Raw genomic sequence first — 13,264 nt, forward strand, 5'->3', positions numbered from 1 at the left:
GCACAGATGCACTATTGTGACCTACTTTCCGAAATTTGGAAGTATGTGACTCTCTAAGATAGGGTGACGGCATTTATATTTGATAGACAGCAAATGGGAATGGTTTGCATTGTAATATGGATTGGAACGAAGTGTCCGTTTCTGCGCTGCATGGCTCAATGGGTTAATGCAAGGTCAGGTCTTTGTAACATTTAATTCTTCCCCTCTATTGCGAATAGGGTAGTGTCAGTGATGTTACATGTCATTAGACAGTGAATATAAGATTTAGGAAAGAGACAGTGCGATCTGGATCAGTATAGAAACCTGAAATGTAAGGATAAAGTGACCACAGTCGTGCTCACTCATTTCAGAGATTTCACTCGTGGTAATTTGAGCAGATGGGTCACTACATTACCGGCAGGTAGAGTGATTAAGAAACACAAACCTGCAATGTGAACCTGAGATGGTCCAAGGATTGAATGGTGGCCTCATTAAATGATCTGCAATCCACTTTGCCAACTGTGTGCATCACACATTCAATTGATGGATAGGTCAGGTGGTCGCAAAATCAACGAGAATACATGATCAACAAAAAAAAAATGAAATTTCATCAAATGCTCAGCATTTCTGATAGCCTGTGTGGAGAGAAAACACTGGAAACGTTTCGGATTGAGTGATCCTTCCTCAGAACTGCACGAACACATGGCTTTGATATCTGAAGCAAAGAACAAAGGGAGTGCAGGTTCATGTTACAATTTTGGAAAGCACAGATGCACCGTTGTTATCTACTTTCCCTTAATGTGAAAGCATGTGACTCTAAACGACAGGATGACTGCATATGTATTTCACAGAGGCAGAATATTTTGCATTAAAGCAGAAACACCGTCTTTATTCAGTTCGATGTTCACTGCCTTGCACTGCACGATGACATGTTAATGAAATACAGTGCCTTCAAATCTATGAAAGAAACAGATATCGGGAAAAAGAAGGAAATGAATCAACTTTGAGTGGTTCCGGTACGCACATAATATTTATTCTGAAATGTAAGTTTCCAAATATAAACTACTAATTACCTTCTCAACATGCAGAACAGTTGAACTTATTTTTAACTGAATATGACTGAATATTATTTAAAAACAAAATCACACAGAACGACTGGAAAAATACAGTGTGATGAGTGCGCTTGAATCTGAAGACAAAAGGAAAATATAATAAACAGGAGTATTCTTTGCAAATGCTTCATTAAAAGAATTGAACTCATACATTTGTAACCAAATGTTAATGAGATTAATTGACATGCGATCATTAATTTTCAAAACACATATATATGTAACTGCGGGTACATAAATAATCTGCAATTCAGTTCTTCAGCATTGAATCTCCACTTTCAAACCAGAGAATGAATTCAGGCAAAATGAGGTACAGCACGATAATCAGTTTTACGTGGTGGTGGACATAAGCACGTTTTCAAAATTTCTTCTTTCACAAATATAATAGACAGTCCTTTGAGGAAAAGGTGAAATACAATTGTAGTATGCAAAATGGAGACTGATACTCCTTCACCGACTGTTGGAACTTCGGAACAAAGAACCTCATTGAGCCTGTTGAGAATATGATTAAGCTGTGAAGTTGTAATTTGATAAATTGTGCATTTTTTCAGACACCCAGAAATGTTACAACATCTATTTTCACAGCTTCCGATGTGAGCACTCAAACATCTTGGCATTCGACTGCAGACACACGAGATATTTCGAATGGTAAGTGTAAAATATAAATTGCAGATCATCTGTTGGAAATTGCAAACAAATAGACTTCGGTTACACCATTTCTTAAAAAAAACATAGACATCAATTACAGCATTTACTAAAAAACATAATACCAGTCAGGTCATTAAGTTCTGTAAAAATGTTAGTGATTAGAGTGCTGGCATGGTCATGTAAAATATCATCAGTTGCTGTATTTATTGCTCACAATTATTTCAGAAACAATTCGAAATATTAACTTTTAAGGTATTGTTTACTCAATCTGTTGAGGTGTGATGGCACATTTTGGAGAAATGCGAGTAATGACTGCAGAGAAGCATTTAGATTGTCATTCAGTTCCTTCCGCATCGTTTTACACTTTCTTACCTGGGAGAAAGAGCAGGAAGTGCAACCTTGGAATGGAAATCAACATCAAAAGTTTCTCTCCCCACGCAAAAACATCGAAGGTCCTGATGATTAGTAAAACATGAAAAAGGACGAGCAAATGGCGCCACAAAGCAGCACGTGGTTGTAAAAGGGAACATATCAGGAAAAGTGTCAGGGACAGCAAATTATAAGCAACTGTATCGTGAAATAATGCGGGCTGAGGATCAATGATGGCAGAACAGTTGAAATTCATTTCTCCCTATATTCAGAGTTGAAAATGGACTTTTTTTTACAAATATTAATTGCCTTCCTTCCTCGTTTTATCATTCAGTTCGTAAAAGAGAGGTCAAAACATTCGACGCCAAGAGGAAGTTATACATGCACGAACAATGACAACATATGAAAGACATTTAGAGACTAACAAGAGTACAAAAGGTTCAGAGAGATATGAGTGAACAGGCAAAGGTGGATGGTTTGAATGGTAATGTTGCTTGGACCAAAGGGTCTGTTTCTGTGCTGTGTGGCTCCATGAGCCTTGGGGGTTAATCGAAGCTCAGGACTGCATAGCATTCAATTTCATCAACTCTAATGGGATGTAAAATAGTGTCAACGAGCTAACCTGTCATTATACAATGAATGTAAATTTAAGCAAAGCTTCCGTATGGTCTGAATGAGTCTTAAAGTCCTGAAATGTAAATCTGAGAGGAAATTGATATGAAATATCATTGAAAAAATCCGAAGGAGAGAAAAGGAAGGATAGCAAGTAAAGAATGCTTCTTTCTGAACAATATTGATCTATTTCAAGGCAATCAGTTTTTATTTCTACTTTTTCGAGTCATCTACATAGTGGTGAAACGTCTGGACGGATTTCAAAAAATTGGAAACAGTTACGTCAGTTGACACTGAATGAGAAAGATTTTTGTCTGCTGGACTTTTGTGAGACATTTCAATGGAACAGTGCCAAATGAAGCAGAGCCAGAATGGTTTGAGAAAATTCGATTACATTACTTGCAGTGTGGATACAGGCTCTTCATCCCAACGAGTCCACACCGACCCTCTGAAGATCAAACCTCCCAGACCCAATCCCCCTACATTTACACCTTCACCTAACACTGCGGGTAATTAAGCATCGCCAATTAATCTAACCTGCACATATGTGGACTGTGGGAGGAGGCTGGAGCACCCGAAGGAAACCCATGATGACATGGCGCGAAAGTGAAAACTCCAAGCAGACAGTTGCCTGAGACCGAAATTGAGCCCAGCTCTCCACTGCTGTGAGGCAGCAGTGCTAACCACTGTGTCACCGTGCCATGACAGATAGATGGAAAGTTTTAAAGGGTTTTGCAATTATCAGTAAGTGACTGAATTTTGAAAGGATTACAAGATTGGATTACAGTGTAAAGGCGAAGTCAACATAAACATCCGCTTTCAGTTGAGAGCTTTGACTGGTGGCAGTTTGACCAGATGGGCCACTGCACCCCAGGTTTGGAGAATGGTTCGGAAACAGAACCCTGCAATTGTACCTGAGTTGGTGGAGGGATTGAATGGTGGTCTCATTAAGTGATCCACAATCCAACTGTGCTACGTTTGTACCTCATGCATCCAATTGATGCATAGTTCAGCTGGTCAAAAAAATAAATTGCTTGAAAAGCTCAGCATTTCTGATAGCGTCTGTGGTGATAGAATACAGCTAAAGTTTCAGACTGAGCGATCTTCACGCAGCACAGAAAGAACTTCTGACTTTGACATCAGAAGCAAAGAACATAAGGTGCGCATCTTCATGTTACAATTGTGAAAAGCACAGATGCACCATTGCGACCTACTTTCCGTAATGTGGAAGTGTGTGTGTCTCCCAAGGATAGGTTGACGACATGTATATTTGATAGAGAGCAAATGGGACCGGATTGGATTGTAATATAGATTGGAACAAAGTGTCTGATTCTGCGCTGCATGACTCAATGAGTTAATGGAAGGTCAGGTCTATGTAACTTTCAATTCCTCCAGTATAATGCGAATAAGGTAGTGTCAGTGATGTTACATGTTATTAGACAGTGAGAGCTTTCACGAGTGGTAATTTGAGCAAAAGGGTCACTACATTACCGGCAGGTAGAGTGATTAAGAAACACAACCCTGCAATGTTAACCTGAGATGGTGCAAGGTTTGATTGGTGGCCTCATTCAATGATCTGCAATCCACCCTGCCAACTGTGTGCGTTACACATTCAATTGATGGATAGGTCACATGGTCACAAAGTCAAGAAGAATACATGATCAACATTAAAAAAAACGAAATTGCTTGAAATTCTCTGCATTTCTGATAGCCTGTGTGGAGAGAAAACACTGGAAACTTTTCGGATTGAGAGTTCCTTCCTCAGAACTGCACGAACACATGGCTTTGGTATCAGAAGCAAAGAACAAAAGGGGTGCAGGTTCATGTTACAATTGTGAAAAGCACAGATGCACCGTTATTATCTACTTTCTCGTAATGTGAAAGCATGTGATTCTAAACGACAGGGTGACTGTATATATATTTCACAAACAGCAGAAGATTTTGCATGAAAGCGGAAACACAGTCTTTATTCAGTTCGATGTTCACTGCTTTGTACTGCACGATGACATGATAACGAAATCTATGAAAGAACCATATATTGGGAAAAAGAATGAAATGCATCAACTTTGAGTGGTTCAAATGCCAACATAACCGTTATTCTGAAATGTAAATTCACAAATATAAACTACTAATTACCTTCTAAACATGCAGAACAGTTGAACTTATTTTTAACTGAATATGACGTTAATTAAATAAAAACAAAGTCAGCACAGTACGACTGGAAAAATACAGTGTGATGATTGTGCTCGAAGCGGAAGACAAAAGGAAAATGTAATAAACAGCAGCATTCATTGCAAATGCTTCAGTAAAAGAATTGAACGCATACATTTGTAACCAAATGTTAATGAGATTATTTGACATGCGACCATTAATTTTCAATATATACGTAAAAACATATATACGTAACTGCGGGTACATAAATAATCTGCAGTTCAATTCTTCTGCATTGATTCTCCACTGTCAAACTAGAGAATGAATTCAGGCAATGTAAGGTGCAGCACGATAATCAGTTTTACGTGCTGTTGTGCATAAGCACGTTTTCAAAGTTTATTGTTTCACAAATATAATAGACAATCCTTTGAGGACAAGGTGAAATACAATTGTAGTATGCAAAATGGAGACTGATACTCCTTCACTCACTGTTGGAACTTCGGAACAAAGAACCTCATTGAGCCTGTTGAGAATATGATTAAGCTGTGAAGTTGTAATTTTATAAGTTGTGCATTTTTTCAGACACCCAGTAATGTTGCAAACATCTATTTTCACAGCTTCGGATGTGAGCACTCAAACATCTTGGAGTGATTCGACTGCAGACATACGAGATATTTCGAATGGTAAGTGTAAAATATTAATTGCAGATCATCTGTTGGAAATTGCAAACAAATAGACTTCAATTACAACATTTCTTATAAAAATCAGAATAACAGTCAGGTCATTACTTTCTGTAAAAATATAAGTGATTAGAGTGCTGGCATTGTCATGTAAAATATCATCATTTGCTGAATTTATTGCTCACAATTATTTCAGAAACAATTCGAAATGTTAACATATAAGGGATTGTTTACTCAATCTGTTGACATCGTTTTCCAATTTCTTACCTCGGAGTAAGAGCCGGAAGTACAACCTTGGAAGGGAAATCAACATCAAAAGTTTGTCTCCCCACGCAAAAACATCGAAGATCTGAAGTAAAACATGAAAAAGGACGATCAAATGGCACCACAAACCAGCACTTGGTTGTAAAAGGGAAATATCAGGAAAAGTGTCAGGGACAGCAAATTATAAACAACTGTATCGTGAAATAATGCGGGCTGAGGCGATATAATGGCAGAACAGTTGAAATTAATTTCTCTCAATATTCACAGTTGACAAATTTTTTTCAAATGTTCATTGCCTTCATTCCTCGTTTTATCATTCAGTCAGTCAAAGAAAGGTCAAAACATTCCACACCAAGAGGAAGTTGTACATGCACGTATAATGACAACATATGAAAGACATTTAGAGAATAACAAGAGTACAAAAGGTTCAGAGAGATATCAGTGAACAGGCAAATGGGGATGGTTTAAATTGTAACGTAGCTTGGACCAAAGGATCTATTTCTGTGCCGTGTGGCTCTATGAGCCTCGGGGGTGAATCGAAGCTCAGGGCTGCATAGCATTCAATTTCATCCACTCTAATGGGATGTAAAATAGTGTCAATGAGGTTACCTGTCGTGATACAATGAATTTTAAATTTAACTAAAGCTTCCGTATGGTCTGAATCAGTCTTAAAGTCCTGAAATGTAAAGCTGAGAGGAAATTGATATGAAATATCAGTTTTTAAAATATGACCGATAGAAAGGGAAGGATAACAAGTAAAGAATGCTTCTTTCTGACCAATATAGTTCTATTTCATGGCAATCAGTTTTTAATTTCCACTTTTTCGAGTCATCTACATTGTGGTGAAACGTCTGGACGGAATTTTAAAAATTGGAAACAGTTATGTTAGTTGATACTGAATGAGAAAACTTTTTGTCTGCTGGACCTTTGTGAGACATTTCAATGGAACAGAGCTAAATGTAGCAGAGCCAGAATGGTTTGCGATAATTCGATTCCATTAGGTACAGTGTGGAAACAGGCCTTTCATCCCAACAAGTCCACGCCGATTCTCTGAAGAGCAACCCTCCCAGACCCAATCCCCCTACATTTACACCTTCACCGAACACTGCGGGCAATTAAGCATAGCCAATTCATCTTACCTGCACATTTGTGGACTGTGGGAGAAAACCGGAGCAGACGGAGGAAACCCACGCTGACACGGGGAGAATGTGCAAACGCCACACAGACAGTTGCTTGAGGCGGAAATTGAGCCCGGCTCTCCACTGCTGTGGGGTAGCAGTGCGAACCGCTGTGCCACCGTGCTGTAACAGATTGAGGAAAGTTTAAAAGGGTTTTGCAATTTTCAGTAAGTGACTGAATTTTTAAAGGATTACAATATTGGAGCAATCTCAGTGTAAAGACAAAGTCAACATAAACATATGCTTCCAGTTGAGAGCTTTGACTGGTCGCAGTTTGACCAGATGGGTCACTGCATCCCAGGTTAGGGGAAGGATTGGGAAACAGAACCCTGCAATGGTACCTGAGTTGGTGAAAGGATTGAATGTTGGTCTCATTAAGTGATCCATAATCCAAGTGTGCTAAGTTTGTACCTCATGCATTCAATTGATGCATAGGTTAGTTGGTTAAAAAAAATAAATTGTTTGAAAAGCTCAGCATTTCTGATCGCGTCTGTGGAGAGAGAACAAAGGGAATGTTTCAGATTGAGCGATCTTCCCGCAGCACTGAAAGAACACATGACTTTGACATCCGAAGCAAAGAACATAAGGTGCTCAGCTTCATGTTACAATTGTAAAAAGCACAGATGCACCATTGTGACCTACTTTCCGTAATGTGAAAGTGTGTGTGTCTCTCTAGGATAGGGTGGCGGCATGTATATTTGATAGACAGCAAATGGGACTGGATTGGATTTTAATATAGATTGGAACAAAGTGTCTGTTTCTGCGCGGCATGACTCAATGAGTTAATGGAAGTTCAGGCCTTCGTAACATTTCATTCGACACCTCTAATGCGAATAAGGTCGTGTCAGAGATGTTACATGTCATTAGAAAGTGAATATAAGTTTTAGGAAAGAGTCAGTGCGATCTGGATCAGTATCGAAACCTGAAATGTAAGGACAAAGTGACCACAGTCGTGCTCTGTCAGGTGAGAGCTTTCACGAGTGGTAGTTTGAGCAAATGGGTCACTTCATCACCGGCAGGTAGAGTGATTAAGAAACAGAACCCAGCAATGTTAACCTGAGCTGGTGTAAGGATTGAATGGTGGCCTCATTAAATGATCTGCAATCCACTCTGCAAACTGTGCAAAACACATTCAATTGATGGATAGGTCAGATGATCGCAAAGTCTAAGAAAATATATGATTAACAACAAACAAATGAAATTTCTTGAAATGCTCAGCATTTCTGAGAGCCTGTGTGGAGGAAAAACACTGGAAACCTTTCGGATTGAGTGATCCTTCCTCAGAACTGCACGAACACATGGCTTTGATATCTGAAGCAAAGAACAAAGGGAGTGCAGGTTCAAGTTACAATTGTGGAAAGCACAGATGCACCGTTCATCTACATTCCCATAATGTGAAAGCATGTGACTCGAAACGACAGGGTGACTGCATATATATTTCAGACAGCAGAATATTTTGCATGAAAGCTGAAACACCGTCTTTATTCAGTTCGATGTTCACTGCCTTGCACTGCACGATGACATGATAACGAAATACAGTGCCTTGAAATCTATGAAAGAACCATATATCGGGAAAAAGAAGGAAATGCATCAACTTTGAGTGGTTCCAGTACGCACATAATATTTATTCTGAAATGTAAGTTTACAAATATAAACTACTAATTACCTTCTCAACATGCAGCACAGTTGAACTTATGTTTAACTTAATATGACGTCAATTAAATAATAACAAAGTCAGCACAGTACAATTGGAAAGATACAGTGTGATGAGTGTGCTCGAATCGGAAGACAAAAGGAAAATGTAATAAACAACAGCATTCTTTGCAAATGCTTTGGTAAAAGAATTGAACGCATACATTTAGAACAAAATGTTAATGGGATTATTTGACATGCGACCATTAATTTTCAATACAAATATACGTAACTGCGGGTACATAAATAATCTGCTGTTGAATTCTTCTGCATTGATTCTCCACTGTCAAACTAGAGAAAGAATTCAGGCAAAATAAGGTACAGCACAAGAATCAGTTTTACGTGCTGTTGTACATGAGCACGTTTACAAAGTTTCTTCTTTCACAATTATAATGGACAGTCCTTTGAGGACAAGGTGTAATACAATTGTAGAATGCAAAATGTAGTCTGATACTCCTTCACCCACTGTTGAAACTTCGGAACAAAGAACTTCATTGAGCCTGTTGAGAATATGAATAAGCTGTGAAGTTGTAATTTTAAAAGTTGTGCATTTTTTCAGACACCCAGTAATTTTGCAAACATCTATTTTCACAGCTTCCGATGTGAGCACTCAAACATCTTGGCGAGATTCGGATGTAGACATACGGGATATTTCGAATGGTAAGTGTAAAATATTAATTACAGATCATCTATTGGAAATTGAAAGCAAATAGTCTTCAATTACAGCATTTCTTATAAAAATCAGAATAACAGACAGGTCATTGCTTTCTGTAAAAATAAAAGTGATTAGAGTGCTGGCATTGTCATGTAAAATATCATCATTTGCTGAATTTATTGCTCACAATTATTTCAGAAACCAGTCGAAATGTTAATATTTAAGGAATTTCATACTCAATCTGTTGAGGTGTCATGGCACAGTTTGGAGAAATGCGCGAAATGACTGCAGGGAAGCATTTAGATTGTCATTCAGTTCCTTCGAGATCGTTTTCCAATTTCGAACCTGGGAGTACGAGCAGGAAGTACAAACTTGTAAGGGAAATCAATATCAAAAGTTTGTCTCCCCACGCAAAAACATCGACGATCCTGATGATTAGTACAAGGTTAAAAAGGACCGGCAAGTGGCGCCACAAATCAGCACGTGGTTGTAAAAGGGAACATATCAGGAAAAGTGTCAGGTACAGCAAATTATAAGCAACTGTATCGTGAAATAGTGCGGGCTGAAGAGCAATGATGGCACAACAGTTGAAATTCATTTCTCTCAATATTCACACTTGAATTTTTTTTTCAAATATTAATTGCCTTCCTTCCTCGTTTTATCATTCAGTCAGTCAAAGAGAGGTCAAAACATTCGACACCAAGAGGAAGTTTTACATGCACGAACACTGACAACATATGAAAGACATTTAGAGAATAACAAGAGAACAAGGGTTTCAGAGAGATATGAGTGAACAGGCAAAGGGGGAACGTTTAAATTGTAACGTACCTTGGACCAAAGTATCTATTTCTGTGCTGTGTGACTTTATGAGCCTCGGGGTTAATCGAAGCTCAGGACTGCATAGCATTCAATTGCATCCATTCTAATGAGATGTAAAATAGTATCAATGAGGTTACCTGTCGAGATACAATGAATGTAAATTTAAGTAAAGCTTCCATATGGTCTGAATGAGTCTTAAACTCCTGAAATGTAAAGCTGAGAGGAAATTGATATGAAATATCATTTTAAAAAACCTGACGGATAGAAAGGGAAGGATAGCAAGTAAAGAATGCTTCAAATCTGAACAATATTGTTCTATTTCATGGCAATCAGTTTTTATTTCCACTTTTTCGAGTCATCAACATAGTGGTGAAACGTCTGGATGGAATTCAAAAAATTTGAAACAGTTACGTCAGTTGACACTGAATGAGAAAGATTACTATCTGCTGGACTTTATTGAGACATTTCAATGGAACAGTGCCAAATGTAGAAGAGCTAGAATGGTTTGAGATAATTCGATTACATTACCTGCAGTGTGGAAACAGGCCCTTCATCCCAACAAGTCCACGACGATTCTCTGAAGGGCAACCCTCCCAGACCCAATCCCCCTACATTTACAACTTCACCTAACACTACGGGCAATTAAGCATAGCCAATTCATCTAACCGGCACATTTGTGGACTGTGGGAGGAAACCGGAGCACCTGGTGGAAACTCACGCTGACACGGGGAGAATGTACAAACTCCACACAGACAGTTGCTTGATGCGGAAATTGAGCCCGGCTCTCCACTGCTGTGAGGCAGCAGTGCTAACCACTGTGCCACCCTGCACTAACAGATTGAGGAAAGTTTTAAAGGGTTTTGCAATTATCAGTAAGTGACTGAATATTGAAAAGATGACAAGATTGGAGCAATCTCAGTGTAAAGACGAAGTCAACATAAACCTCCGTTGCGAGGCTTGACAGGTGGCAGTTTGACCAGATGGGCCACTGCATCCCAGGTTAGGGGAAGGATTGGGAAACAGAATCCTGCAATGGTACCTGAGTTGGTGAAAGGATTGAATGTTGGTCTCATTAAGTGATCCATAATCCAACTGTGCTAAGTTTGTACCTCATACATTCAATTGATGCTTAGGTTAGCTGGTTAAAAAAAATAAATTGTTTGAAAAGCTCAGCATTTCTGATCGCGTCTGTGGAGAGAGAACATAGCGAACGTTCCAGGCTGAGCGATCTTCCCGCCGCACTGAATGAACACATGACTTTGACATCCGAAGCAAAGAACATAAGGTGCGCAGCTTCATGTGACAATTGATAAAAATCACAGATGCACCATTGTGACCTACTTTCCGTAATGTGGAAGCGTGTGACACACTAGGATAGGGTGAGGACATGTATATTTGAAAGACAGCAAACGGGACTGGTTTGCATTGTAATATAGATTGGAACAAAGTGTCTGTTTCTGCGCGGCATGACTCAATGAGTTAAGGGAAGGTCAGGTCTGTGTGACATTCAATTCTTCCCCTCGAATGCGAATCAGGTAGTGTCAGTGATGTTACATGTCATGAGACAGAGAATATAAGTTTTAGGAAAGCGTCAGTGTGATGTAGACCAGTATCGAAACCTGAAATGTTAGGACAAAGTGACCACAGTCGTGGTCTCGTAGGTGAGAGCTTTCACGAGTGGTATTTTGAGCAAATAGGTCTCTACATTACCGGCAGGTAGAGTGATTAAGAAACAGAACCCTGCAATGTTAACCTGAGCCGGTGTAAGAATTGGATGGTGGCCTCATTAAATTATCTGCAATCCACTCTGCCAACTGTGTGCATCACACATTCAATTGATGGATAGGTCAGGTGGTCGCAAAGTCTAAGAAAATATATGGTCAACAACAAAAAAATGAAATTGCTTGAAATGCTCAGCTTTTCTGAGAGCCTGTGTGGAGAGAAAACACTGGAAACCTTTCCGATTGAGTGATCCTTCCTCAGAACTGCACGAACACATGGATTTGATATCTGAAGCAAAGAACAAAGGGAGTGCAGGTTCATGTTACGATTGTGGAAAGCACAGATGCACCGTTGATCTATATTCCCGTAATGTGAAAGCATGTAAATCGAATCGACTGGGTGACTGCATATATATTTCACAGACAGCAGAATATTTAGCATGAAAGCAGAAACACAGTCATTATTCAGTTCGATGTTCACTGCTTTCTCCTGCACGATGACATGATAACGAAATACAGTGCCTTCAAATCTCTGAAAGAACATCGGGAAAAATAAGGAAATGCATCAACTTTGAGTGGTTCAAGTACCTACATAATATTTATTCTGAAATGAAAGTTTACAAGTATAAACTACTAATTTCCTTCTCAACATGCAGAACACTTGAACTTATTTTTAACTGAATATGACTTTAATTAAATAAAACCAAAGTCAGCACAGTACGACTGTAAAAATACAGTGTGATGAGCGCACTCGAAACGGAAGACAAAAGGAAAGTGTAATAAACAGCAGCATTCTTTGCAAATGCTTCAGTAAAAGAATTGATTTCATACATTTGTACCAAAATATTAATGAGATTATTAGACATGCGATCATTAATTTTCAATACATGTATATATATGTAACTGCGGGTACATAATTAATCTGCAGTTCAATTCTTCTGTATTGATGCTCCACTGTCAAACCAGACAATGAATTCAAGCAAAATAAGGTACAGCACGATAATCAGTTTTACGTGCTTTTGTACATAAAAACGTTTTCAAAGTTTCTTATTTCTCAAATATAATAGACACTCCTTTGAGGACAAGGAGAAATACAATTGTAGTATGCAAAATGGAGACTGATACTACTTCACACACTGTTGGAACTTCGGATCAAAGAACCTCATTGAGCCTGTTAAGAATATGATTAAGCTGTGAAGTTGTAATTTTATAAGTTGTGCATTTTTTCAGACACCCAGTAATGTTACAAACATCTATTTTCACAGCTTCCGATGTGAGCACTCAAACATCTTGGGATTCGACTGCAGACATACGAGATATTTCGAATGGTAAGTGTAAAATATTAATTGCAGATCATCTGTTGGAAATTGCAAACAAATAGAATTTA

At 38.6% G+C, this 13,264-nt stretch overlaps 1 protein-coding gene across 1 annotated transcript in view; it reads left to right on the top strand.

Moving 5' to 3' along the window:
- Positions 1–13,264, top strand: part of LOC140468653 (uncharacterized) — a 114,142-nt gene that overhangs the window by 23,386 nt on the left and 77,492 nt on the right. Inside the window, exons 5-8 of the mRNA XM_072564737.1 lie at positions 1,674–1,736; positions 5,486–5,551; positions 9,277–9,342; positions 13,143–13,205. Coding sequence (XP_072420838.1) covers positions 1,674–1,736; positions 5,486–5,551; positions 9,277–9,342; positions 13,143–13,205 — 258 coding nt within the window. The remainder of the gene's footprint in view (positions 1–1,673; positions 1,737–5,485; positions 5,552–9,276; positions 9,343–13,142; positions 13,206–13,264) is intronic.

This window comes from Chiloscyllium punctatum, chromosome 47 (assembly GCF_047496795.1).
Source record: "Chiloscyllium punctatum isolate Juve2018m chromosome 47, sChiPun1.3, whole genome shotgun sequence".
NCBI lineage: Eukaryota > Metazoa > Chordata > Chondrichthyes > Orectolobiformes > Hemiscylliidae > Chiloscyllium > Chiloscyllium punctatum.